The sequence below is a fragment of the Ahaetulla prasina genome, chromosome 3 (assembly GCF_028640845.1).
Source record: "Ahaetulla prasina isolate Xishuangbanna chromosome 3, ASM2864084v1, whole genome shotgun sequence".
Lineage (NCBI taxonomy): Eukaryota > Metazoa > Chordata > Lepidosauria > Squamata > Colubridae > Ahaetulla > Ahaetulla prasina.
Window position 1 is genome coordinate 37,294,248 of NC_080541.1, and position 27,391 is coordinate 37,321,638.

Below are 27,391 nucleotides of genomic sequence, written 5' to 3' on the forward strand. Positions count from 1 at the left end.
CATAGAGAACTTGTTTACATGGTCTACATGGAAGTCTGGGGGTTGGGCTGGGAACTTCATTGTTTTAATACTTGAACTCCTGCCTGAGAAATTCAGAGTTAGTTTTACCTCACCATTGCTATGCTATGTATTCAATAAACAGTACGCTTTTCAGAACAGAAATGATCCTGGACTTTTATTTGGATATTCAAGCTGGATGCTGACAACTATTTTTATACTGCAGTGAAGTATATAGTTACCATATGTCCAATTGTAAATTTTATCTGTATTGCAGTTGAGAGACCAAAAACAACTTTATTGATTTGAGAATATATCTAAAATACAATGTTTTTATTTAAATTATGACATTATTTTTAAATGTTGCCTTCATTCTTTTCTTACACATAATAGCATTTCATTTAGATTCGTTAACATCTGTGATTAGAAAAATAAAAGCATACTAACATTAAGTTATGGTTCAGATTCATGATTAAAATGCAAAACAATATTTACACATCAAACTATTTAAAAGCTAAGACATTTATTCTTCAGTATCAATAGCTGCATTTGAATGACTAGGTTGAGTCAAAATATCCTAAATCAGATGAAGAATGTCTACTTCAGAATGCATTCATGTGCTTCCATTAAAGATTCAAGTTATTTAGTGCATGTAAGATTTTATTCTATTCAGTTATGTTCTGTAAGAAATGGCTTCATTTTTGTGGCTTATTATCCAGTCCCTTAGCAATCTGCAAAAGATGATGTCATGTTGCAGTGCCAACATGAACCTCACAGCAATTCTTATCAAGTATCAGATCCTGCAGATACACATCCACACTGCTGTAGCTATGCTTTTCCTTTTTAAAGATGGCATTTTCCTTTTCACTACAAAGAAAGATGAGAAGAAGAAAAAGAACAGTAGGAAAAGAGGGGGGGAGGAATGAGGCAAGCACATGTATCGCATTTCGATTTGTGCTCAGCAGGAAGAACTAACAGCAATAACTTATTGGAATGAGGCTCTAACTTCTCTGCTCTTCAGAGGCTGACAAGGGCGCCAGTTGTCAACCATGCTGCATTGAGGTTCATTTTCCTTATTGAAGCAAAGGCAGCGGATTTTGTTGATCTGGAGGGAAAAAAAGATATTAGTATTCGTCTACTTCAAGCAGAATTCTTAGTGTTGTGACATAAGACTTATTAGGAACACAATCTTTCCTGTGTGCTTGTAAAATACATGTGGAAATGCCTGTCTTCCTAGGGAATGTGTCTTATTTATGATCCACAAAATATTGATGTTATTCCAATAGTAAAGCAGGCTCTGCAACATCACTGTGTAACTCATGGATAACCAAGCTGGTGTGACCTAGTTATGCATTCCATTCTGCTTAATCAATGGCTTCCTGCTACAAATTATAATTACTTCCTTACACCCCCACTTTGGGAGTATCAAGTTCATTTGGAGGGTAGATCTAATGCTGAATTTTCTCTTCAAGTTCAGAGCTCTTCGTCCTCATTCAGAGATGGAAAAAGGAACAGTGGTGTGTCTCTTAGATGGTATTCAGTTACCGGGACTTGGGCAGTACAAGGTTTTAAGAAATGAATGAATAATAAATACTCAAGGAGCTATAGAATTCAAAAGCATTATTTTGTTTTAATGTGTTATATGGATAGCTGTTAATTTTTAAAAATAAGAAAAGAAATATAAATATTGTCATGAGTGAAACATTGGCAGCTATGTGCCTCTTCGTTTCAACTTTTCATTAGAGCAGGGGTCTCCAACTTTGGCAACCTTAAGATTATGGACTTCAATTCAAAGCAAAGCTGGCTGAGGAATGCTGGGAGTTGAAGTTAACAAGTCTTAAAGTTGTCAAGGTTGGAGACCCCTGCATTAGAGTAAAGGGGGCGGGGAGGTGTTGATTACAAATGGGTTAGTTGAAGAAACAAAACTTCCACAGTTCCACTGAAACTTGTGAGAATCTGGAAACTTTTCAAGGACATAAATAGGTGTGAAGAAAAAGGTAGATGGTTCCCATAACATAGAGAACTTGTTTACATGGTCTACATGGAAGTCTGGGGGTTGGGCTGGGAACTTCATTGTTTTAATACTTGAACTCCTGCCTGAGAAATTCAGAGTTAGTTTTACCTCACCATTGCTATGCTATGTATTCAATAAACAGTACGCTTTTCAGAACAGAAATGATCCTGGACTTTTATTTGGATATTCAAGCTGGATGCTGACAACTATTTTTATACTGCAGTGAAGTATATAGTTACCATATGTCCAATTGTAAATTTTATCTGTATTGCAGTTGAGAGACCAAAAACAACTTTATTGATTTGAGAATATATCTAAAATACAATGTTTTTATTTAAATTATGACATTATTTTTAAATGTTGCCTTCATTCTTTTCTTACACATAATAGCATTTCATTTAGATTCGTTAACATCTGTGATTAGAAAAATAAAAGCATACTAACATTAAGTTATGGTTCAGATTCATGATTAAAATGCAAAACAATATTTACACATCAAACTATTTAAAAGCTAAGACATTTATTCTTCAGTATCAATAGCTGCATTTGAATGACTAGGTTGAGTCAAAATATCCTAAATCAGATGAAGAATGTCTACTTCAGAATGCATTCATGTGCTTCCATTAAAGATTCAAGTTATTTAGTGCATGTAAGATTTTATTCTATTCAGTTATGTTCTGTAAGAAATGGCTTCATTTTTGTGGCTTATTATCCAGTCCCTTAGCAATCTGCAAAAGATGATGTCATGTTGCAGTGCCAACATGAACCTCACAGCAATTCTTATCAAGTATCAGATCCTGCAGATACACATCCACACTGCTGTAGCTATGCTTTTCCTTTTTAAAGATGGCATTTTCCTTTTCACTACAAAGAAAGATGAGAAGAAGAAAAAGAACAGTAGGAAAAGAGGGGGGGAGGAATGAGGCAAGCACATGTATCGCATTTCGATTTGTGCTCAGCAGGAAGAACTAACAGCAATAACTTATTGGAATGAGGCTCTAACTTCTCTGCTCTTCAGAGGCTGACAAGGGCGCCAGTTGTCAACCATGCTGCATTGAGGTTCATTTTCCTTATTGAAGCAAAGGCAGCGGATTTTGTTGATCTGGAGGGAAAAAAAGATATTAGTATTCGTCTACTTCAAGCAGAATTCTTAGTGTTGTGACATAAGACTTATTAGGAACACAATCTTTCCTGTGTGTATGTTGGCACAAATAAAAAATAGCAAATAGTCTCCCACCCTACCCATCCCAGTCTGGCATTGGCTTCAATTGTTTTGGGCTAGTGTAGAAGTTGAAACGCAACATGTCATGAATGTTCTAGATCAGGGGTGTCAAACTCAAGGGCCAGGGGTCAGATCCGGCCCACGGGGTGCTTAGATCTGGCCCGTGGGGGTGCCCTAGAAACAGCAAAAGACTGGCCCACAGTGCTCTGCCACCAAAAATGATCCCCGAGCTCTATTTTTACTGGCAGGGAGGGCAGGAGGCCTTCGGGCTGAAAACGGAGCATGAAAGCCCATTTTCACTGGCAGAGCACTTGGGCCACCCAAACATTCTTGACACAAATGATGTCAAGCTGGCCATGCACACCCTGGCCCCCAAGTCAAAAACAACCCTGATGCGGCCCTCAATGCAGGGGTGAAATGCTCCCAGTTCAGACCGGCTCGTCCAATCCGGTAGCGATGGCGGCTGGTGGTTCAGAGAACCGGTAGCAAAAATCCCTGGTCCTGCCCCCTGCCTCTGCTGAGCCACACCATCATCAAAGGTTTTTTTTTTACTTTTAAAAGCAGTTTTTCTTCAGCCAAAAACATGCTTTTAAAAGTAAAAAAAAAGCCTTTGATGATCCCGCGGCTCATCTGGGATTGTCATAGCCTTTAAACTCTTAAACAGAAGAGGTTGTAAAAAAAAAGGTTTTAAAAGGCTCCTCTGGCAATCCCAGCTGAGTTCCTCATCACCGGAACTTTAAAAAACATGTCATCTACAAGCTCTTCAGCCAAAGAGCTTGTTAAAACAATTATTTTAAGAGGTTCTGGGCTGCTACGAGGGAACTTCAGCTGGGATTGTCAGAGGAGCTTTTAAAACCTTTTTTTCCTCTGGCGATCCCAGATGAGTTGCATGATCATAACAGGCTTTTAAAATCATTTTTGACAGCCCCCACTTACAAGAGCCCCCACCCATGCCCACCCAATGTCCCCTCCTTACTTACTTATAATTACTGCTCCTTTCAGGCTGGCAAAGCCATGCTTTACTTCAGCTACTGTAGTCAGTTGCATCAGTTAGCAACTGACTCTGCCTGCCTAAAATCCATCTCCTCGTGAGCAACTCAATCTGCCTGCTTTGCTGGCTAAGGAACTCTGGGAGTTGAAGTCCACAAACTTTAAAGTTACTAAGGTTGGAGACCCCTGATCTAAATAAATAAATAAATAAAATAATAAAATAAAATATTTGTGCAGCTTTCTGAGATTTGGTGTGTTTCTGTAGTGTTTCGCTCTAACTACACAAACACACAAAATCTCACAAAGCTGTATGTGGCATTTTGTGTGTGTGTGTGTGAGAGAGAGAGAGTCAGTTGTGTTGTGTTGTGTGTGTGTAAAGTGTGAAAGTGTGAGGTTCCTGCTTGTTGCAGGGGCCATTTTGGGTGAAGTGCAGCTGCTTTTACATTGTGTATGAGTCAGTTGTGTTGTTTTGTGTGTGTGTAAAGTGTGAAAGTTGGTTTTTGGTTCCGCTTATTGTTTTGTATACTTTATTATTTTTATTATTTATTTTATTGGCCACACCCACCAATTAAGTCACGCCCACAGAACCAGTAGGGAAAATGTTTAGATTTCACCCCTGCCTCAGTGAAATCAAGCTTGACACCCTGTTCTAGATTGAGTAAATCTGGAGTATAAATGGGTTCGGCCTCAGTGGTTCCATGTGATATAAGATAGATATGTGGGTTTAAATTATAGAAAAATATACTTAAGAATATCCTGGATTCCTATGTTCTTTACATATAACGTAACAGCTCTTCCATAATCATGTTGGATCTTTGTGGTATTTTAAAATTTGTGCATGTCCCTGAATTATACAGACCAATAAATTATTTATTTATTTATTTATTTATTTTATTAAATGATAAAGGGCAGAGGAGAATTCATGTCCATTTTTAATTTGCCAGAGCATAGATGTGTATGTAGATGTTATTCTGTATATTCATCCATATCAAAGCACTCACACACGTGACATGGTTGATGCACACGCATTGAAGTGAACTATGCTGGTCCCATCCCATTGATACAGTGACTCTGAGTAGCTTCCAATATAATAAAAGGTTACAAAATAATACAAAACAGTTAAAATAAAGTTCCTTAATTCGGGACTAGTCGGGGTAGTCTCAGGGAAACTCGATGGAGCTGAGTGATTACTGGTTGGATGCCCTTCCTGACTCCTATGTGGAGTTCACAGCTGGTTTTTTTTTTGTTTTTGTTTTTGTTTTTTGTGCCCTGAGAGAAATATCTGCCATTACCTAAGATTGAACTCTCAACCTTGCAAATGGGAGGCGAGCATCTCAATCACAATGTGTCTGTCTAAATCCCAGTCTTCATTTTTTGGTAGCCTTGACACAAGAGTGAAATCTACTTACCTTCCTTACTGGTTCAGAAGTGTATGCACATGCACCCACACGTCACATGCACACACAGACCTTCTGAAGGCAAAACCTTCTTCACATGCGCAAAAACACATTACTTCCTGGTTAAAACCAGGTTAAAGCTTTGCTCCACCATCGCTACCAGATTGCTGAACCACTGGCCACAATCGCTACTGGATTGTGAGATCCGGTCCGAACCGGGAGCATTTCACCCCTGCCTTGACATATTTCAGCAATTAAAAGTGCTTAATATCCATGCCATCATGCAAAATCACACTGAGCCAACTACACCTGAAGGCACTTCTAAGTATACAAGATTAAAAGCCTACATAGCCATACACTGTGTGTTTGTGTGTGTGTGTGTTTGCGTGTGTGTGTCCATGTGTCCATATCCATGTGGTGTAGGAGCGAAAGCAGCTTCATGTTGCTAAGTCTAGCACTGTGAAATTCAATCAGACAAGCCATTTGCCCATGCTCTCTATTTAAATATTAGAGGGGAGATTAGTAATGCCTAGTGGCAAAAGGTGGGGAGTACAACGTTTGAAGCAAATGAATTTACCTGTTCTTTGCTCACAGATACAGGCTCCTTCAGAACAATCCAGATGACACATTCAAGCAAAGGTGGTGTGGTCAGTGATCCTGGGTAAGTCCAATAGTCACGAGAGGCAGGTAGGAGGCCAGTGGGATCAAAGCTGGTAAAGTTAGCCTCTTTCTCCTAGAAGAAAGAAGTTTGATAAAACAATCCAGTACAGTGTTTCTCAACCTTGGCAACTTTAAGATGTTGAGATTTCAACTCAATTCCCAGAATTTCCCAGACAGAAATTCTGGGAGTTGAAGTTCATGATAAAATGTATGCTAAGATATTGTTTTGTAAATATGGTTTAATGCAACTATAGTGATAAAGAATAGTACTATATTTTTTGGACTATAAGACGCACCAGAGTATAAGATGCACCAAGATTTCGAAGAGGAAAACAAGAAAAAACGTTTTTGCCCTCCCTGCCCCCCAGGAAGACTCTACAGGCCCCCCAAACCCTCTGTGTGCCCCATTTTTGGCCTCCCAACCCCCCCCCCCATGCATTCATGTTTTTGCCCTCCCCAGCCCCCAGGAGCACTCTGCAGGCCTCCCAAACCTTCTATGCGCCCTGTTTTTGCAAGAAACGGGCCTGTTTTTGGTGAAAATGTGTCATGCAGGGTGGGGTTTTGGGAGTCCAAAAATGGCTGTATTCAGCGCATAAGATGCACCAACATTTCCACCCTCTTTTAGAGGGGGAGGGAAGTGTGGGTTATACTCTGAAAAGTACGGTATATGCTATTTTACCTCCTCCCTGAGGGATACCAAGTGAACAAAAGCTTTTAATATATGTAGGTAGAAATGAAAAGTAAACATGTCTGCTATGATTAAATATAGCATTTTTAATCAAGACATAGTTAAGCAATCATTGCTGTTTAAAATACAGATTAAAAGCAATTTTACTTCAAACCCCCCACCCCATACTGTTTTTTCAAAGAATAATAAAATTCACAGCTCCAATATTCCTGACTATCAAGAAAAAGAAGCACTTACTTTGTGTTTAATGGAATCTAGTACATCAACAACTTTCTGAAGTCCAGGACAGGGACTTCCTACCTGTGAAATAAAAGGATAAAGAGAAACTTGAGTTATGCTTTGTGCCCGTGTGCATGTGTTTATGTAATTTACCAACTGAAGAAGCCTTTTAAATTCAACCCACTGATCTCCTTCCAATAAGTTAATATTAATTCAAAAATAAAATCAATACTCAGCTTCTAAAACAATATTGACTCAGTTTATCCTCTATTACCATTTTTCTGAAATGCATTGGGAAAAGCAAATTTGCCAATTGCAATGGAATGTAACTCTGCATAGAGTGACATAAAAATATAGAATATATTGAAATATAACAAAAATATGCATAACCACAGTTCAAATATATATAATTTTTGTTGTTTATTATTTTACACAGATGAATATGCATATGAATTTTGTACTTGTACCTTATATTGATTACAATATGTTGCAAGAATCTGTTAAAGATTGGGTCTTCATGATTTTTTAGGTAAGAAGTTTTATTGGTGAGTATCTGTTTTTCTGCAATGTGTTTGTTCACTCACTTGTATCATAAAGGCTTATTTTCTCTGCAAATTGCGTAGCTTGTTTGCAATCATGTTGCATATAAACTAAGTCAATTTCTGATAATCCTGTAACGGACCAGAAAATGTGCCCACTTGACTTTTAGACCCTTTTCAAACTTAAGATGTTTTTTTTTTAAAATTAACTGACCTCTTCAGTTTTTAGTAGAAATTAATATAAAGGAAACAATGTTATCATGGAAACATCTGGAATGACTGTAGGCAGTTAATTCACTTCTGAGTAAAGCACAAAGTCACCTTGCTCGATAAATATTCTGAAAATACAAAAATTACAGAAGGAAATAGAAAGATACTAACCTTCAAAAACACTCCCACAACTGCAAGGCCATCAGGATGCTTCACAGCTTCTTCAAAAGTTCCATATTTTGTATTCCAATGCACTAAGTGGAGCTAGAATCAACAAAAATACAGAAGACAGAAAACATCCATTAATAGTCTTTCTTTTAAACAGAGGAACTCAATAAATTATATATTAATCTTTAGCCTGAAAGAGTCTCTTGATTTCAGAGACATTAAATGAAAGAACTGGCTTGTTAGTTCCTTTTCCCATGCAATAAAATATTCAAATACAACTATCTTTCTCACACGGTCTTCGCATGCCGTTCAGACCATTACTAATATGTGAGCAGACTGCCAATCCTTTTATTCAGATATTTCTTATGAAAGCAAGAGCAATACTTTATATAAATTTGAGAAGGATCAGGTAGACTGAAAAAGAAATGCCAACAGCTATGAAAAAAACAGTGCAAAATGCAGTAGCAAAAATGATCTCTGAAAGATTTTACTATTCACTGATTTTCTACCATGTCCATTGGCTGCTAATTTTCTTCTGGACTCAATTCAAACTGATAGTTGTGGCATTCAGTATCATACAGTAACTTTTCCCACCTTTTGGTCTTCTAGCTGTTACTATGCACTGGGATCTCAACCTAACTAAGAGTAGCAGAGTACCAGACAGGAGAAGACTGACCTAAAGAGTCTAAGCCAGAGCACTTCCTCTTAGAAGTGATAATGAATCCATTGCATTTATCATCAAAGTGATAGTTTTGTATCGTTTTTTGAGTAGTGAACGACAGGCCTGTAAAATAAGTACATCCTAGACTGTAAGTATAAATATAGAACAACTATATTAGCTAGATCAAATATGGGCAACTTTATGAGGATCAGAAATGACAACTTGTTGCATCATCTAAAGAGTAACCAGTGACATTGGTGAAATGGTGGTGATATCATAAGAAAAGACACAAATTATTTGGAGAGCTGATTTTTCAGTGCTTTTAAAAATTGTTCAAAACTTCCCAAACGGTCCAAAATTGTGCTACCAAAATTTGGCAGGAAAATGGTTGAATTTTGACAGTGCAACTTTTTGTTAACTTAAAATAAATGTATTTTGAATAAACACATTAAAAATAATGTTGCATCACTAATGATAGCTCATTTTGCCACCAAATTTTAGCAGCAAAAATTTGGGCACATATTCATGAAGGCCACAAAATAGCCTAGATTTTCTCAGTTACTTTCTGAAAAGCCTTTCATTTTATTTATTTCACTTTAATCCTCCTAAATATTCACAATTTACGGGTTATTTTATTTTTGATTCCTTTAGACAAAGTTGGACTTGATAAACTAAATGTTCCTTCCAATTGTACAACTCTAAAACTGCAAAAACTGAAAATATTTTTAGCTTTCAATACTAATTACATTTTATTTTATTGGATTTGATTGATGTAATTCTTTATTCCATTTCTAATTTTGTTTTAGGATAAAAAGTAATATGGCCCTATAAGCATCATACATAAATTTGGAAAGACCCCTATTCAAAAATGTATAAATTGGCCTTTAATCGGTACAATATTTGTGTATATGGCATTCATAAATTTTGTTAGGCCAAACAATTATAATGAAGCTTGTAAATTCCTGAAATCTGATTCTTTACTTTTACAAGTAGGAGTAAGTACTTTTGAACTAATTGGCACTTGTTTCAGAATAGAATAGAATTTTTTATTGGCCAAGTGTGATTGGACACACAAGGAATTTGTTTTGGTGAATATATTTCAGAATAGACATATCTAGATTATAAAATATGAAAATACGCAGTTTTTTTTAATTTGCATTTATATCCCGCCCTTCTCCGAAGACTCAGGGCAGCTTACACTATGTTAAGCAATAGTCTTCATCCATTTGTATATTATATACAAAGTCAACTTTTATTGCCCCCAACAATCTGGGTCCTCATTTTACCTACCTTATAAAGGATGGAAGGCTGAGTCAACCTTGGGCCTGGTGGGACTTGAACTTGCAGTAATTGCAAGCAGCTGTATTAATAACAGGCTGTCTTAGCAGTCTGAGCCACCAGAGGCCCTTATTAGAGGTTTCATGTGGTCCATGTTACTGGATGGGTTGCTAAAGAAGTATTGAGTAAAAAAGAATTCCAGCTGCCATCAAATATTAATTTGTCCAATACCATCCATTTCTTATATATTTAATATCCAATTCTTATATATTTCAGTATATTTTTCAATAGTGAACACACACACATATACACCAGTGGTGGGATTCAAAATTTTATACTACCGGTTCTGTGGGTGTGGCTTGATGGCCGTGGTCTGGCTTGGTGGGTATGGCTGGGGAAGGATACTGTAAAATCTCCATTCTCTCCCTACTCCAGGGGAAGAAAATTGCAAAATCCCCATTTCCTCCCAATCAGCTGGGACTCGGGAGGCAGAGAATAGATGGGGGCAAGGCCAGTCAGAGGTGGTATTTACCGGTTCTCTGAACTACTCAAAATTTCCACTACCGGTTCTCCAGAACTGGTCAGAACATACTGAATACCAACTCTGATAAATACACACAAAAGTAAACACTTGAAAATTAATGAAAGTCTTACCTCTGCATCATATTTCACCCCATCAACAGTGTGTTCAGAACCCTGGCCTTCACAGGATCCCCAATGAATATGGAACTGCTTTAATTTGTAAATTCCTTCAACTGGGCCACCTTTCAGCACTGAAATAAAAAACAGCAGTTGTAGACTTCCTTCATAAACTAGTTCCTGACTGAAAGGGACCTTGTGCTTTATAAGAAAAAGTTTGCTTTCTTATATTGAGAAAAAAAATTGGATATAGTTTCACTAATGTCTTTGCCAGGTTAAGCAATGTGATAAGAACAAAGAGTTGAAAATTATAAAGATACAATAATTTGCCCCCATAGCAAATTTCCCACTGACTTTAAGATAGCACTTTGATCAAATATGATCTTGCTGTGATAAATTGAATTTCTCCTCCACATCAGTTGAGGAAACATTTAAAAGAGCTAATAAAAATCTCTTAAAGATCATAATTTGCACATGCAAAACATGTTGTGATCCTGAATCTTAATATGAGCTACTTTCATAGGAACATCTGTATGCTAAGAAAGCAATTACATTTTTGACATGTGGACAAGTCTAATTCTCAGCTGGCCCCACAAAACTACAAGATTTAGAGCATTTCAGTGCTTTCAAAAACATAATTTCCCCTTAAATGGCTACTACTAATAGAACTTGATTTGCTACCTGGTGTTCTTCCATCACAGAGTAAGAAAAGAGACAGAAATTTACAAAAATACAAGCCAAAGTATTTCTGTACAACACAGTTCACCTATATTTTCTCAAAAACTAGGGCAGATGGCCTGGATATATATGTGGGTTATGCCAAAAAATTATTATACAGGAGTAGAAATTTTCCCCAAATATTTCATGTTTAAAAATTCTGTATTACGGCTGACCTGAGTTAAACTAGTAAGGATTATAAAGGATTAGGCTGTTTTGCCATTCATTTACCCACAGGCCATTATTGAGTTCAATCGGGGTGAATTCTAATCATTATCTAACAGCCTACCAACAGGGCAAATTGTCATTTTGGGAGAGGATTTTTTTTTTTAATGCTATCTCTCACAAGCACACTTTCTATATTTGCTAATATTTGGTTCTGAATTAGCACAAGAAGAAATTTACAGGCAGGATAGTTATCTTAACTTCCTAGTTTAGAACCTCTAGAACTAGTCAGGCAAAACTGTTCACATATTTAAAAATGTACTTTTAGTAATTTCTTCTGATAAACAGCAGCTGGTTATCTAAGAGAAGTCAGCTGGAGACTGATAGCAGCATAAGGTTTAACCTTAAGAGATCATTTGTGGGGGGAAAAACCTTTCCTAAATGGCCCGTATTTATAGATATTACTTACTGGCTATTTGTCAACAATTACCCTAAATGTACCTTGGGGAAGTTCTATTTAAAGACACAAAAATACCCGTTATCTCAAGTCCTCATATGACATAGGAGACCTAGGCTAATTTCATATAGAACTATCTCCTAGAATGGTATCGCAGGTAGAAATAATATCCATAAACTTGTAAATAATTATTTGGCTGCTTGAGTATGAGTTAAAAAGCCATACTGAACCACAGTTTTTGATTCCCTGCATAAAAAAGGATACCTGTCATATAAGTAAGCAATGATGGTATTCACACAACATACTTAAACTGTTTACTGAAAAGTTAGCCACTCATTGGGTGTCTTTAGTTATTATTAATGATCCCCTCTTTCAATGCAGCCAGTCTCACATATTTGTTACTATGGTTAGGAAGATAAAATGAGGGGATACCTCCATCAATGCTACCTAATTAATGTAATAAAGTGATATAATTTCTATATAAGTATATAAACAGATCCCTGCTGGATCAGACTGGTCCATCTAGTTGGTTCTCACAGGAATCAACTAACCATACAGGGAAGCTCTTTAGTCAATCAGCAGATGGCCTTCAAAGGGAGCCACATTGCCATGAGGGCCAGTAGTCATGGAATTTCATGACTTTTATATAAATTATTAGAAATTAGATGAAAGTCATGGAGCTCAATGGCTTTCTAAGAATTTGGAGAGAAGGTTGTCAAATAGACATGTTGTATGGTGTGGGAAGCTAGACTTTGTCCTATTTGATACATTTAATCATTCTCCCAAGCCTAAATATTCTTTCTCATGAGTAAGTTATATTGATTTCAGTGGGTGTAGTTTATAAAATATGGCAACATACCTAAAACTAAAATATTGTACTCTCTGATATTTGAAAACAACTACATGTGGAAAAGGAATTATTACTACTACATTACATTTAGGATAAAAATCAGACAATTCAAAATGATGAATTGGCGTTATTTCACCCAATAAAAACTATGATGAAGAAATTGAAGAAAAATGTCTGGTACAAGGATTGCCTTGTCCTTAGGTGGACAAGGATGGGTCTTCTCCTTCTGGACAATTATGTCTTAATAGCCATAAAACGCATAAAACTCTACAGATACTCTATGCCAGGGGTCTCCAACCTTGGCAATTTTATGACTTGTGGACTTCAACTCCTAGAATTCCTCAGCCAGCATATGCTGAATTCTGGGAGTTGAAGTCCACAAGTCATAAAGTTGCCAAGGTTGGAGACCCCTGCTCTATGCCTATGTTACTTATGGCATGAGGAGAACTTTCAAAATCATGCTGGAAAAGGGTCTTATAAAAGAGTAGGCTGTCCTTGGTTGATAGCCACTGACTATATCAGAAAGTTCAGCTTGGGTGAGGTTAACTGATACAAGTATGTGTGGTTCTATAGGATATTTTGGGAGTAGTTTTTATAAGGGAGTTGCATGAGTAATCCCTCCAAAACATCTGTTTTATCGAAGCTTACAAAACTGCCAAAGTAAAAGAGGTATCTTTAGTAAGTTATTTTTTTCTGCATCCTTGTATGTTTCAGCTTTGCACTGAATTGTTAATAAACATATATTATAAAAACATGCTTCAAAAAGTATTAATTACATAGAGAGTAATTTACCTAGAACAATACAAGTTAAAATACAAGAATGTACAAGTACAATATAAGTACTAGAATGTACTAGAACAATACAAGTACATTTAGATAATTAAGTACTAATTGGACCTTAAAGACCCATGTATATAAGACTGAAGTGATCCCAATAGCCATATGTGAACTTTTGATATTTTCCATGATGTGTCTGTGTGTGTATAATTGAAAAGCTTTTGATTAATTTTATTGACTCTATCTACAATGGATTATGGACTAATATCACAATCACCTTGCCCTTATTTAATCACTGATTTACTATTCATATGCATAAATAAACCAGTTTTATCATAACCTCAAGAAAGCAGAATTCACACTGTGTGATCATAGAAGCAAATGTGGACCAGCCATCAAACAACATAGGAGAATAAAGTACAGCTTGGGACACAAAGCTGATTCTAACAATGCTTGGATTTTAAAAATTACTCGGGTGAATAGCAATAGCACTTAGACTTACATACTGCTTCACAATGGTTTATACCCCTCTCTAAGTGGTTTACAGAACCAGCATATTGCCCCCAACAATCTGGGTCCTCATTTTATTGACCTCAGAAGGATAGAAGGCTGAATCAACCTTGAGCCAGTGAGAATTAAACTGCTGAATTGCTGGCAGCCGGCAGTCAGCAAAAGTAGCCTGCAATACGGCATTCTAATCATTGCGCCACCATGGTGGTATGGTTATAGTAAGTATAGAATTACAGAATGGTATAGTATAAAATTACAAATTTCCATAAAATTTAAATTTTCTTTCCCTGAAAATAAAAGTAGAAGTAGGGGCTAGCTATGTTGGTTGAGAATTCTGGAAGTTTAAAGCCAACATAAACTGAATGGCACCAAGTTGGTTAAATTGTTTGTGCAATGCAGGGGTTATTTGTCTTGGCACTTTGGTCAAAACCAAGCAACAGAAAAAACAGATGCCACCTTGCAACTTCAAGGCAAAGCCAGTCCAGCTCTGGCTTCTGCACGTGCACAAAATGGTTTATTCATTAAAGGGTCAGAGAAGCAACTAAAGGAAAGAGGCTTATATGCTCTGATCCATTCCATACAATGTTGAATCACTATGAGGATCTGTTCCAGTGGATCTCAGTAGGGATTTTGAGGATCTGCTCTACATACTTTCAAATGAAATAAAAAAATAAATATTAACGTTATGTAAATACAATGCTTAAGCAGTGTAATATAACATATTGCACTGCAAAGGATTACACTTAAGCAGGGTAATATAACATAGCAAAGGATTCTTTAATTTCTGATGCAGTTTATTATCTAGCGATTACCAGACATGGTTAAAGAGACTACAGCCAAGTTAGGGGTGGGGGGAGAGAAACTGAAATAGCATAAACATTATTACAAATGTTATGTTCCATACACATTTTGCAAAAACAACAGACCAATCAAAATATTGGCAAAATTAATTCCAGGAAGACAGTGAAACTTATCAGCATTCTGTAAGGCAATTGTTTAATTAATGAATAAGCTATATCTGTTATTTTACCATTTGAGGATTTGCAATGCTTCTGATACTGCAAAGAGGAGATCACTAAATGTTATACATGGACTTTAAAGGACTCTGTGCCAAGCCCTCACTATCATCAGGCTAATTGTAAAAGAATTACAAGATCAACATCTGTGACAAAGCAGCACAGATAAAATTTTCTAAATTTCATTATATTATCCTTCACTAGTTTCTTGATTCCTACAACAGTTATAAACTTTGGTAGTCAGGATAAAAAAATGTAAACATTATCAACATATGTTCTAGTATAAATAATAGAATAGTCACAGAATGTTCTCTCATCTTTCAAAGTAATGCATTACAGTCTTAAATTTGTAATGCTGGATGTAGCATCTTGGTGTTTCAAGAAGAAAATGGACTTTGAACTAGTCATTTTGAGAACCGAACAGTCTAATTTCAATATATGTGGGATCTATGTACAAGATATGGGAGGCTAGAAAAACATTGATGTACTTATTTCCTTTTCCTTCCCATATTTATACTTTAAAAAAAAAATTCTGCAGAAAAGAGAAAGTGGGCCATGAGGCAGGACTGGTTATAAGTGAAAGCTTGAAAAGATCTTTAAAACTATTTTTGTCACATTGTTACTCTCTCCAGCTAGCTGACTGAGCCTCAGTCTGAAGGATAACAACAGAAATCGCTCTGTCGTCCTTAGAATACTGAATTTCTGAATTTTCAGCAGCTTTCTGGCTATCACTGGTCCTCTTGCTTTTCTCCAGCCAAAGAGAAAGGGACTTAAGAGCATGAAAAATAACTAGAAGGGAAGGAACAGTTATAATATGGGCCTCTGTGGCTCAGACTGCTAATGCAGTCTGTTATTAACAGCAGCTGCCTGCAATTACTGCAGGTTCTAGTCCCACCAGGCCCAAGGTTGACTCAGCCTTCCATCCTTTATAAGGTAGGTAAAATGAGGACCAAGACTGTTGGGGGCAATAAGTTGACTTTGTATATAAATATACAAATAGAATGAAGACTATTGCTAACATAGTGTAAGCCGCCCTGAGTCTTCGGAGAAGGGCGGGATATAAATGCAAATAATAATAATAATAAAAATAATAAAATTATGCCACATCATGCTGTAGATCATCTGGCATATTTCCTAATGCAAAATATAGTAATTCTTGCAGAAATATAAGCCTCATCTCTATTTTTTAAGGATTAGCTTCAAGTCCATACAGGGGTGGGGTTCAAAAATTTAGCAAGGGGTTCTCTGCCCAGTTGCTGGGTGGGCGTGGCCATGGTGGGCACAGACTAATCATCCTCCTGCACCATGGTGGGGGGGGGTGTTTTTGCCCTCCCCGGGCTCCACATGCGCCCTGCACTTACCTGCATCCAAAATGGCCACATGGGGACTCCTGGGAGGGGCAAGGAGGGGTAAGAGGGGCTAGCCAGGAGTGGGATTTGGGGGTTCTCCAAACTACACAGAATCTTAGCTAGAGGTTCTTCCAAACCCTTGCGAATCCCCAACAGCCCACCCCTGAGTCCATGTGAATAGTAGAAACTTCCTCTTTCTCTCAGAATTGTGAACAAAAATCTCAAATTCCTGCCCATTCTTCAAGGATCATAGCTTAGGCCTACATTTCCACTGCTACCTTTTCCTTCTCTCTCTGTTTTTCTGCTCAAAACAACCAAAGTAAAAAAGTGTATCTTTCTAAATACTCATCAATTTTACAAGCATAAAACAAAATATGTAAATATATACATTTTATACTGTGACTACTCATGCATGCAAACCCACTAGAGGCTGAGATAATAAAAGGATGCAAAAAAAAAAATCCATTACATGAAGAAACATAAAATAAGCCTCCTTGCTATTTATGTTTTAATGTAGTTTTATTGTCGTATTTCAGACACTGAATTTCATTAAAGGGCCTGGATGCAAGTTAGTTAATTTCTGTCTGCAGTAACCACAGACTGAGAAGGTAATTGCGAGTGAGAACCTAAAACCTATTCCAGTCCGAAAAGAGATCCTTCAGCTAGGCCTGTATTTAGGGGTATTTTTCTTTTTATTACGGGGAATGCTAAAATGGATTGTACACACATTGGCTACATTGCACAACCTATTTTCTTCCAGAGTAGTCCATTTAAATATTCAAAGAAGCAAGCTTTGGACTATAGCCGCTGCACGGCTATTTTCAATACTGTTTGGAAAGCATACAAATCCAAGCTGTTCCAGATTCTTTGAAGGTGTCCCCTCAATGAGGCTGCCAACATGGGGAGAAAATACAGAACATTTGCTTAGGCAAATCAAACCAGGTAGTGCTGAGAGACAAAGCAGCCCATTTGTTTCTAGCGTCATCGTGTCTCAGATTAGAATGCTCATTCATGGCTACTGAAAGGGGAAGACAATTGCATTGGCAAATCAGGATGATTAAAAAGCAAACATTCCAACTGCTGTTCTTAAGATCAGCTTTGCACTGCCAGCAATTGCAGAATCATCATAAAGAACAGAGAACTTACAAAATGCTAAAAAAAATTATTAGAATTATTGTGAATAGAACATTCTCCAGCAAAGAATGACTAACTAAAACATATGGAAATGTGGAGGAAATGTCATGTGTTGTTGTTTTTTAATCAAAGAATATTAAATGGAGATAATTGGAACCTAATGGCAATTAGAATCACTTATCTTGAGATAATCATGACATATATGTTCCTGAATAATGGATGATCCTTGCCATAAAATGAGCTTCCACTTAATGTTGATTCAAAAAAACATTATACTTATGGAAAATTTTATATATCAACATTCATAAAACTCTCCCAAAACAATACACAAGTCTGTTGAGTTGTTGAGTTTTAGTTCTACTGATCGGGAAACTATCAAATGAATATTTTATTTTTCCCTTTTATGCCCCTCCCTTTTTTTTTAAATCTAAGCCCTCAGCTATACTTATTATCTATCTTATATTTTTTTCCATAGAAAAAATACAGGAATGTTACAATGCAAGATATCCAAGTTTCATAAATGGCTATTGTTTACACATATATTATCACACAACTTCTAGATTGCTTGGAAAACAATATATACCCATAGAACTCAGGTTCAATATAAGAAAGTCAATATGTATGATGAAATACAGGTAGTCCTTAATTTACGGCCACAATGTATGTTGCTAAATGAGATATTAGTTAAGTGAATTTTGCCCCATTTTATGACCTTTCTTGTTAACTGAATCATTGCAGTTGTTAAGTTAATAACCCTGTTTTTAACTGAATTTGCTTCCCATTGACTTTGTCAGAATGTCACATAAGATGATTACATGACCCCAGGACACTGCAACCGTCATAAATATGAGCCAGTTGCCAAGCATCCAATTTTGATCGTGTGACCATGGGAATGCTGCAATGGTCGTAAGTGTGAAAAATGTTTGTAAGTTCCTTTTTTCAGTGCTGTTGTAACTCTGAATGATCACTAAATGAATTGTTGTAAATCAAGGACTACTTGTATAGGCAGATGTCATTTATTTAATTATTAATAAGTTACACCTCACCTTTTTAAAAAATAAATAACTCAAGCTTGCGAACATATCTAATACCCCTTCTTCCTCCTATTTTCCTCCCAACAACCCTGTGAGAATTGGGCTGAGAGTGACTGGCCCAAAGTCACTCAGCTGTTTTTCATATCTAAAGCAGGACCAGAATTGATGGCTGTCCAGTTTCTATCCTGGTACCTTAACCACTGTACTAAATTGGTTCTGGATGCTTTGGATGTGAAGCTGAAAAGATGCTTTGGGGTATGCTATAACTCTCCACAGCTGTTTAAATACAATGCATCCTTTTCTGGGTTTGCACAGTAATTGCATAATCCCAAGAAATCCCAGGCATGTTTGAGTCAAAGAGGCAGTAATAGCACATCTAAGCCCTCTCTAAAGCCCTTTCTTGTACATTGTCAATGCCTCCTTAGCTCAAATGTGTATTTTGTTGGGACCACATTCACATTATCAATGTGAAACCAAGAAAACAGACATCTTCTTTAAGGAAGTACATGTGGCCATACTTATCCCAAAGCATCTTTTTGACTTCAGACCCACTGCATGGCATATCCCTAGTATGTAAAATATATCTCTTGCTGGACTCTAAAAATACAATATTTCAGATATGTTTCAACACTATACAAATGTATCTGGGAAAGAAGTCTGCAATGGATTATGTTTGGAATCAATATAGGATTGCAATGTTACACTGATATTTGATCTCCAGATGGTAAGGACAATAGATTACAGGTGGAGCTAATAATTCCCAATGCCGCTTTCATCACTATTCACAGTGGCTAATGGAAGTTATAGTCCAACATATCCAGAAAATTTTAAACGGGGAAAGAATATTTGTCTCTCTAGACTGCTTCTCTAGTGGTAACTTCTTGAACGTCTTAATATTACTATACTTGAATCATCACTGAAGTGATATATAGCCTGCCCCCATTGCTGTTCTATTAGCACAAGATGATTCACTGGTTTTAGAAGACCTATTGCTATTGGGGGGGGGGGGGAATCATCCATAAAAATTGACTTTTATCATTTTCTGGTTATATGCAACTCTGATTAAAATAAAGAAAACAAAAATATCCCTCTGCCATACATCAATTAAGTTCTCTCGAGACAGCCCTTCCCTCCCCCTTTGCTGGTACTTCCCTCTCTCCCACAAAGCTTTAAGCCTAAGAAAACTGATCAAATACCAACCACACTTGTCTCCAGAGTCATCAAAGACCACATTGAAGGAGTGCCCATTGTTGACTATCTTCTTTGCTGCAGATGCATCGTATGTGATGCTCAAGCTCTTCAGTGCAGGATCGAATTTGGAAGATTTATGTTGGATCGCAATAGGTGACTGTCGTTCTCCATTGGCAACAGGGAAGTTCTTGTGCCAAACAGCAGGTCCTAAAACAGAGAAAGAAAAGTGCAAGAATAAAGCCCCCACAGCACGAAATAACGGCACAAAAGGGAAACAAAGAGGGTGAAAGGCTTAATGTCTTAAGGCAGTTGAAAATTAGGAAGATAGTAATAGTGATAGCACTTATATACCGCTTCATAGTGCTTTTACAGGCCTCTCTAAACTGTTTAGAGTCAGCATATTGCCCCCAACCATCTGGGTCCTGGATAAAGATAAAAGATCAGGAAGAAAAAGATTAAAGCACTTTTTATGACTAATATTTTATTAAAAGGCATAAGCTGCAGTTCACTTCGTCCAGTTATAGGAGATGGCCTTCAGAAGCCAAGAATCTGCTAAGACAACAACAGGTGCATAAGTCTGCATTAAGTCCAGGGAGATGAGAAAATATTAGAAAAGACTTAGACTGGCTCCCTGAATTCCCTGGGTTATAACAGGAAATTTGAGGAGAGGCGGACAAGCAAACTTTACTATTATAGCCAATACCAGAAAAATATAGTTGTACCCTTCTTCTGGAGCCAGTAACCTGATTTGGTCTACCTCACAGGGCTGACATTAGTCCCTCTATGCATCTGAGGAAGAGAGCTGAAGCTTGTGCCTTTCAATAAAATTTGTTAGCTGCAAAAGGTGCTACAGACCCCTGATTTTTGCTACTATTGACTAACCTGGCTGGTCTCCTAATATAAAGATACCGAAAAAGGTTTTTAACATTTTTGAAAGAATGAAGATATTTTGGCCAGATAGAATTGCAATGTTACACTGATATTTGATCTCCAGATGGTAAGGACAATAGATTACAGGTGGAGCTAATAATTCCCAATGCCGCTTTCATCACTATTCACAGTGGCTAATGGAAGTTATAGTCCAACATATCCAGAAAATTTTAAACCGGGAAAGAATATTTGTCTCTCTAGACTGCTTCTCTAGTGGTAACTTCTTGAACGTCTTAATATTACTATACTTGAATCATCACTGAAGTGATATATAGCCTGCCCCATTGCTGTTCTATTAGCACAAGATGATTCACTGGTTTTAGAAGACCTATTGCTATTGGGGAATCATCCATAAAATTGACTTTATCATTTTCTGGTTATATGCAACTCTGATTAAAATAAAGAAAACAAAAATATCCTCTGCCATACATCAATTAAGTTCTCTCGAGACAGCCCTTCCTCCCCTTTGCTGGTACTTCCCTCTCTCCCACAAAGCTTTAAGCCTAAGAAAACTGATCAAATACCAACCACACTTGTCTCCAGAGTCATCAAAGACCACATTGAAGGAGTGCCCATTGTTGACTATCTTCTTTGCTGCAGATGCATCGTATGTGATGCTCAAGCTCTTCAGTGCAGGATCGAATTTGGAAGATTTATGTTGGATCGCAATAGGTGACTGTCGTTCTCCATTGGCAACAGGGAAGTTCTTGTGCCAAACAGCAGGTCCTAAAACAGAGAAAGAAAAGTGCAAGAATAAAGCCCCCACAGCACGAAATAACGGCACAAAAGGGAAACAAAGAGGGTGAAAGGCTTAATGTCTTAAGGCAGTTGAAAATTAGGAAGATAGTAATAGTGATAGCACTTATATACCGCTTCATAGTGCTTTTACAGGCCTCTCTAAACTGTTTAGAGTCAGCATATTGCCCCCAACCATCTGGGTCCTGGATAAAGATAAAAGATCAGGAAGAAAAAGATTAAAGCACTTTTTATGACTAATATTTTATTAAAAGGCATAAGCTGCAGTTCACTTCGTCCAGTTATAGGGAGATGGCCTTCGAGAAGCCAAGAATCTGCTAAGACAACAACAGGTGCATAAGTCTGCATTAAGTCCAGGGAGATGAGAAAATATTAGAAAAGACTTAGACTGGCTCCCCTGAATTCCCTGGGTTATAACAGGGAAATTTGAGGAGAGGGGGCGGACAAGCAAACTTTTACTATTATAGCCAATATCAGAAAAATATAGTTGTAACCTTCTTCTGGAGCCAGTAACCTGATTTGGTCTACCTCACAGGGCTGACATTAGTCCCTCTATGCATCTGAGGAAGAGAGCTGAAGCTTGTGCCTTTCAATAAAATTTGTTAGCTGCAAAAGGTGCTACAGACCCCTGATTTTTGCTACTATTGACTAACCTGGCTGTTCTCCTAATATAAAGATACCGAAAAAGGTTTTTAACATTTTTGAAAGAATGAAGATATTTTGGCCAGATAGAATTTGAAGCTCAAATTACAGAAAGATCATGTAGAGAAACAGATGGAAAATGAGGAAAAACCTAGTGGGGGTGGAGGAGAGATTGTGGGGGGGGGGGAGGTTAAACTTGAATCTATTCTTGCACAGATGTAGCAAACTGGGGCACAGGGCCTGAGGGGTTTTTGAGATGAATGAAACAGCATCACTCAGATTTCTCCAATAAGGTATTGTTGGGAATTAAAAGCTAAGGATGCTTATGATCTGAGCAGTGAGAAACTGGAAGCCCACCTATCTTATTTAAATTGGTGCATCAAGTTCAAGGAGATTCTAGGAATTTAACATATAGCAACCAAAATTCACAGGTCACCCCTTCTTTGCAAAGCAAAACACTGGATGGCACATTTACATTTTCCCTTCCATGATTTTGTTGTACAAATAAAAATAACAGCTTTCCATTTCCCAGTGTATTATAGGGGGGGGGGGAAAGTTGCTTACTTATTGTTTCTTAATTTAGTGGGAACAAAATTCCCATCTCAAACAATAACTGTGCTTGGAAATGGCAAAGCAAGTCTTGGAATGTTAAGTCCACATTCTAATGGAGTTCCTGAAGATACAACAAAATCCTCTCCTGGGAATTTCAGTTACCTAACAGAAACTGGAAGAAGTGAGGATCCTTTGCCTTACAAGTGTCACTGCAATTGCAACACAGTGCAAAACTCTTTGTGAGTTCTCCCTGGAAGGAGGATACAGCAGGTGGAAGTTCAGGTGAGAAGAGTCTTATAGCAGCCTTTCCCAACCTGTTGCCATTCAGGTATCCACAGCTCCCACCATCCCTAGTAGACACTGTAGTTGGGTCCATCTGAATGTCAAATGGCTGGAAAAGGATGGCCTACCAAGCTCCTCATCTATTGCACCTGATACCTTTGATGGGATTGTAGGATTACTTTCTTCTACTCAGAACTCTCCTACTTGGAAATCTTATTAGTTCCTATCTTCATTCTCAGTCCAGCTCAAGGGCTAAAAAGACCAAGCACACACCCACACACACACACACCATCTCCCACCATTCGCTCCATAATCCCATTTTCTACTTCGCAGCAATTAACATGGAGCAGAAGAAGGCAGTTTAACTGGCGCGGGGCAGAAGCTCCGTTTCCCCCAGGTCTCTCTTGAAGGTCAGGCTACCTCTGACCAGGAGCACGCAGCCTATCCGGAACAAGCGCCAGCTCAGGTACTGCAGGCGGCAGCGGGGTTAGCGCTCCCATTTGGCTTTAGCCTCAGAAGCACCAGCCCGTTCCGGGAGCCCCGAGTGCCTCGGGGATCGGGCGTGGGGGGAGGTGGGGACCCTCCGCCAGCGACCCACCAATCTGAGATCGTGCTCGGATCGCGGATGGTGACCCTCACCTTCCGCAGTGGAACTCACTCACCGTTCTCTTTGCCGTAGCCCCAGGACATGGTGGTGATGGGTCAGCTGCGCCGGGTACCGCCGTCGCCTTGCGCTCCGCCTGCTCTGCCTTGCCCGAGGGTGACAGACTCGGGGTTCTTTCTCAGGGGCTTTTATAAGTCCCGACCAACTTCATGACCCTGGCGGACCTCGCCGACGGGAGGGAGGGGGAGCCAAGGGGAGGGGAGGAGAAGGGGGCGGCTCCCAGGCGAGCGCCACCGGCCCGGGGGGCGGGGAGAGCAGGACGGGCTGCAAGGCGGCGGTACGTGCGCTTGGTTTCTGATTTCTGCGCTTCCCAGAGCCGCTTTCGTCGCTGGGCTCCTGTTCCGTCACTGTAGTGGGAACCGCTGCCGCTGCACCGCGTCACTTCAAGCCGGAGCCTGGCACAACCAGGCGCTCCAACCCGGCGCTGCCGCCGCCTCGGGAAGGGCGCCACGTAAAGGCGCTTCTTAGCTCAGGGCCGCCGAGAAGATGGAGCAGTTTCAGTTCTCTCTGCCGGGCGCGCAGCCGGTTGTGGTGGTAGTGGTGGGGGGAGAAGCTGTTGCTTAAGTCCGGCTCTTCAGGGCCTCGGCGCCGGCTCTGGCCGCCAGCCCCACCGCGCAGTTCCCCATCCCACGCGCTGGAGTCTCCTTCCTCCGGGAGGCGGGAAAAAAAAGAAAAACCACTCGCGGGAGTGACCTTGAGACGACGTGTAGCTTGCACGCGGGGGAAGCGGAGCCGGCCCGGCGGGTTTGCGGGCAATGTCGTGATGCGGTGGCGGCTTTTGCGCTTCGGGTTGGGACGTGACGGGAAGCGCGGGAGCTCTAGGGATTACGAGAGCGCCGGAGGCTTCCCGGGGATCAGGGAGGATCCTTCGTGGTCCAGAACTGGCGTCCTGGAGTTGCCTGGAATTAGAGAGCAGAGGTTGGTTTAAAAAAAAAAAAAATTCCCGCGGTCGTTGAATCACGCGAGGTGTGATGAGTCGTGCAGAAGTGGTGAGTGGGGTGTGTGGAATACTTGGATAGGAAACTGCGGTGCCTTCTGAAGCTAGTTAATTCTTGACTCTCCGTGCAAAAGGGAAATACAATTCTAAGCGCTTTCCCGCTCATAAAAGTTTTTAACACAATAATAGTAATAATGATGACTTCAAAATACCGGACTTTTTTTTTTTCATGTAAAGTAATGTAGTCTCTTCTTCTGTTTTGGAGGCAGGAATGAATCCCAGTTGCTGAAGAACATTACAAGAGGATTTTACTATGCTCATATCCCGCCTTTAGGCTAGTTGTATTCTACAAACATTTGGCTGGGAGACCAGATCCCTTACTTAGTTTGGCCTTTGAACTGATCCAGCGAGAATCTTGTACAGTGTAGAAACAACAACAAAAAATCAATGTCCCATCCCCTTAATGTAGCTAAGTGTAGTGGAGATACTTTGGACTGCTTGAGGAAAAACCGCAGGCAGCTAAAGTGTGTGTGTGTGTGTGTGTGTGTGTATGTGTGTGTGTGTGTGTGCATATGGTTGAGCCATTAATGAAAAAGGAAAGATAAGCCAGACCTGTTAGGTGAAGCATTGGATGGCTGCCAGTATTGCGAAGTAGTTTAGGAACTGTTTCAGGTAAGTATTAGTAATACAAACTCTCAGCATTATTTCCTGTTCTACTTTTTCACTCCAGCTTATTCAAAACCTATTTGCATTCTTGTTTAACTACAAAGGAAGGTGTTTATGTGTCATAACAACACAGTTTGACCAGTGGTGAGATTCAAGTAATTTAACAACCCGTTCTCTGCCCTAATAATTTCTCCCAACAACCAGTTTGCCAAACTGCTCAGAAAGTTTCTGTTCAAAAAGTTTTTATTAGTCAAAAAAGGTTTATACAAATACATATCAGGTATGGTAAATTTTCATTTTTCTTATCTAAAATAAGAATTTTACTCAAATTTTTTAACACATACAACAGCCATAAGGCAAGCAGGTGACACGAAGTAGCAAAGTTTGCAAATTTTAAATACGTAATAAAGAAGAGTCAAGAATAAACAGAATATCGTACAAAAGAGAATAAGGAAAACCAACACAATCCCAAATATCTTTATCACTTCCTAGTTTTGGATCTCAGAACTCTGGGTTCAGCCTGACCCAACTCCAGGGCCGCAACAGCGGCAGCCGCTTCAGCCCCATGATCTATAACCTCCCCTTCTTCAATTCCTGGGTCATCTGATTCCAGGAAGGCTTTGTGTTCCTCCACATAGGCCGTAGCCTCCGCAATTGTACTGATTTTTTTCGTAATGCCCTCCCGGAAAATCATCAATCCCTCTGGCATCAGCCATCTGAAGCCCACTCCTTCTGGTACAATTTGCTTGACAAAAATAATATTTCTTTCTTTTTCACGTACCTGTCTGGGAATCTGCCTCAGAATGGCTATCTCCTGCCCCTGTAAATCAGTGCCCCACTCCTATGTTTTCTAAGAATTTCATCTCGCCTCTTCTCACAAATTTGACATGAACCTCTCTGGGAACTGCATGCGTGCGTGCATATTGCTAATTAACTCTATAAACTCGATCCACATCCCAATTCATGAAATCAACACCTCTCCCAAGAAATTCTCCCAACAATTTAGTCACAACATCTCTCAAGTCTTCTTGGTCCACTTCTTCCAAATTTTGAAACCTAAGGAAATAAGACATTTTATCCATCTGTAGTCCAAGCACAGCATTGCCTGTCGTCTCCTCTCTTTCTGCACTGCCCGCATCTCACCCTCCAGACCTTCCACTTTCTGCTTGTTTTCTGCTGAGACTTGTTGAGTATCCTTTAAATCCTTTTGGATAGTCACAATTTCTGCTCTTATTTCGCTTGGCCTCTTTGCAAATCATCCAGTTTCTTGTCCATGTTGGATAACTTTTCCAGAATTCTCTCCATCTCTCCAGCAGTTGGTCTCTGACCTTTGCCATTTGAAAAAAAAGAATCAAAATCCTCAGGCAAGCACAGTATCCTTGTAATTTCCTCCGGATCCACCAGGGGCACTCACAGGAGCAACGAGTCCAGAGTACAGTTAGTCAACCAGGAAGTCAAGGGAAGTGATGTCATCAAAATTCTCATAGTGAAGGCGGAAGCTGGACGCCACCACTGTTCCCCAGAAGGAGGGGGCCTCAAACCTTCCCTCCTAAATTTCTCCATCACCTCTTCTCCAGAGCTCCACAAAACCGTAATCTTCTTATTTTAAGTTCTCCTCTCTCCAGAATAACTCGTGCTCCTTCCAACCGCAGGGGAGAAAACCCCCGCACTCCGGAGCAGTCCACCACGCCACCGATATTCCCTTCCTTCTCCTCCTCAATTCTTCTCCGTTCCCTGTTCACCACCAGGCTGCTGCAGTTATAAATCCAATGCCCCGGTGTCACCGGGCACAGCGGCCCAGGCGACGACCAAAATAATGGCCGCGGCCTGTGGCCTCCGAACCCCGCCGAGCCTAGGACGCGCCAGCATCGGTCCCCACAGTCCTGTATGTCGGCTGGGAGACCCCTGGCGAGCCGTCCGTGCGGCAGGTGTCCTTTTCGGAACACCTGGCCCCTGGGGGCCTCGGCGGCGGCCGGATTCGGGCGCTGGAGGCAGGAGAAGCCTTCCAGACGTCCGTTGCCGCTGGATACCGGAAGTCGTCTCTCCAAACTGCTCAGAAAGTTAACAACCGGTTCTCCCG

General features: G+C 39.4%; 1 protein-coding gene across 1 annotated transcript; it reads right to left on the minus strand.

Annotated features, from left to right (window-relative positions):
• Positions 1 to 2,285: 2,285 nt before the first annotated feature.
• Positions 2,286 to 23,882, minus strand: CA2 (carbonic anhydrase 2). The gene is made up of 7 exons (XM_058176562.1): positions 23,707 to 23,882; positions 21,341 to 21,538; positions 10,698 to 10,816; positions 8,108 to 8,200; positions 7,206 to 7,268; positions 6,198 to 6,353; positions 2,286 to 3,113 (listed from the first exon to the last, which is right to left on the minus strand). Exons 1-7 carry the CDS (start codon positions 23,732 to 23,734, stop codon positions 2,994 to 2,996), a joined length of 777 nt encoding a protein of 258 aa, XP_058032545.1. The 5' UTR covers positions 23,735 to 23,882; the 3' UTR covers positions 2,286 to 2,993.
• Between the last annotated feature and the right edge of the window lie 3,509 nt (positions 23,883 to 27,391).

Coding starts and splice junctions, on each gene's coding strand:
- CA2 (XM_058176562.1), bottom strand. CDS start 23,734: ATGTCCTGGGGCTACGGCAAAGAGAACG. Junction 7,269..8,107: donor TTGTGGGAGTGTTTTTGAAG/GTTAGTATCTTT, acceptor TTTATTTCACAG/GTAGGAAGTCCCTGTCCTGG. Junction 3,114..6,197: donor TATCTGTGAGCAAAGAACAG/GTAAATTCATTT, acceptor TTTTCCCTCCAG/ATCAACAAAATCCGCTGCCT.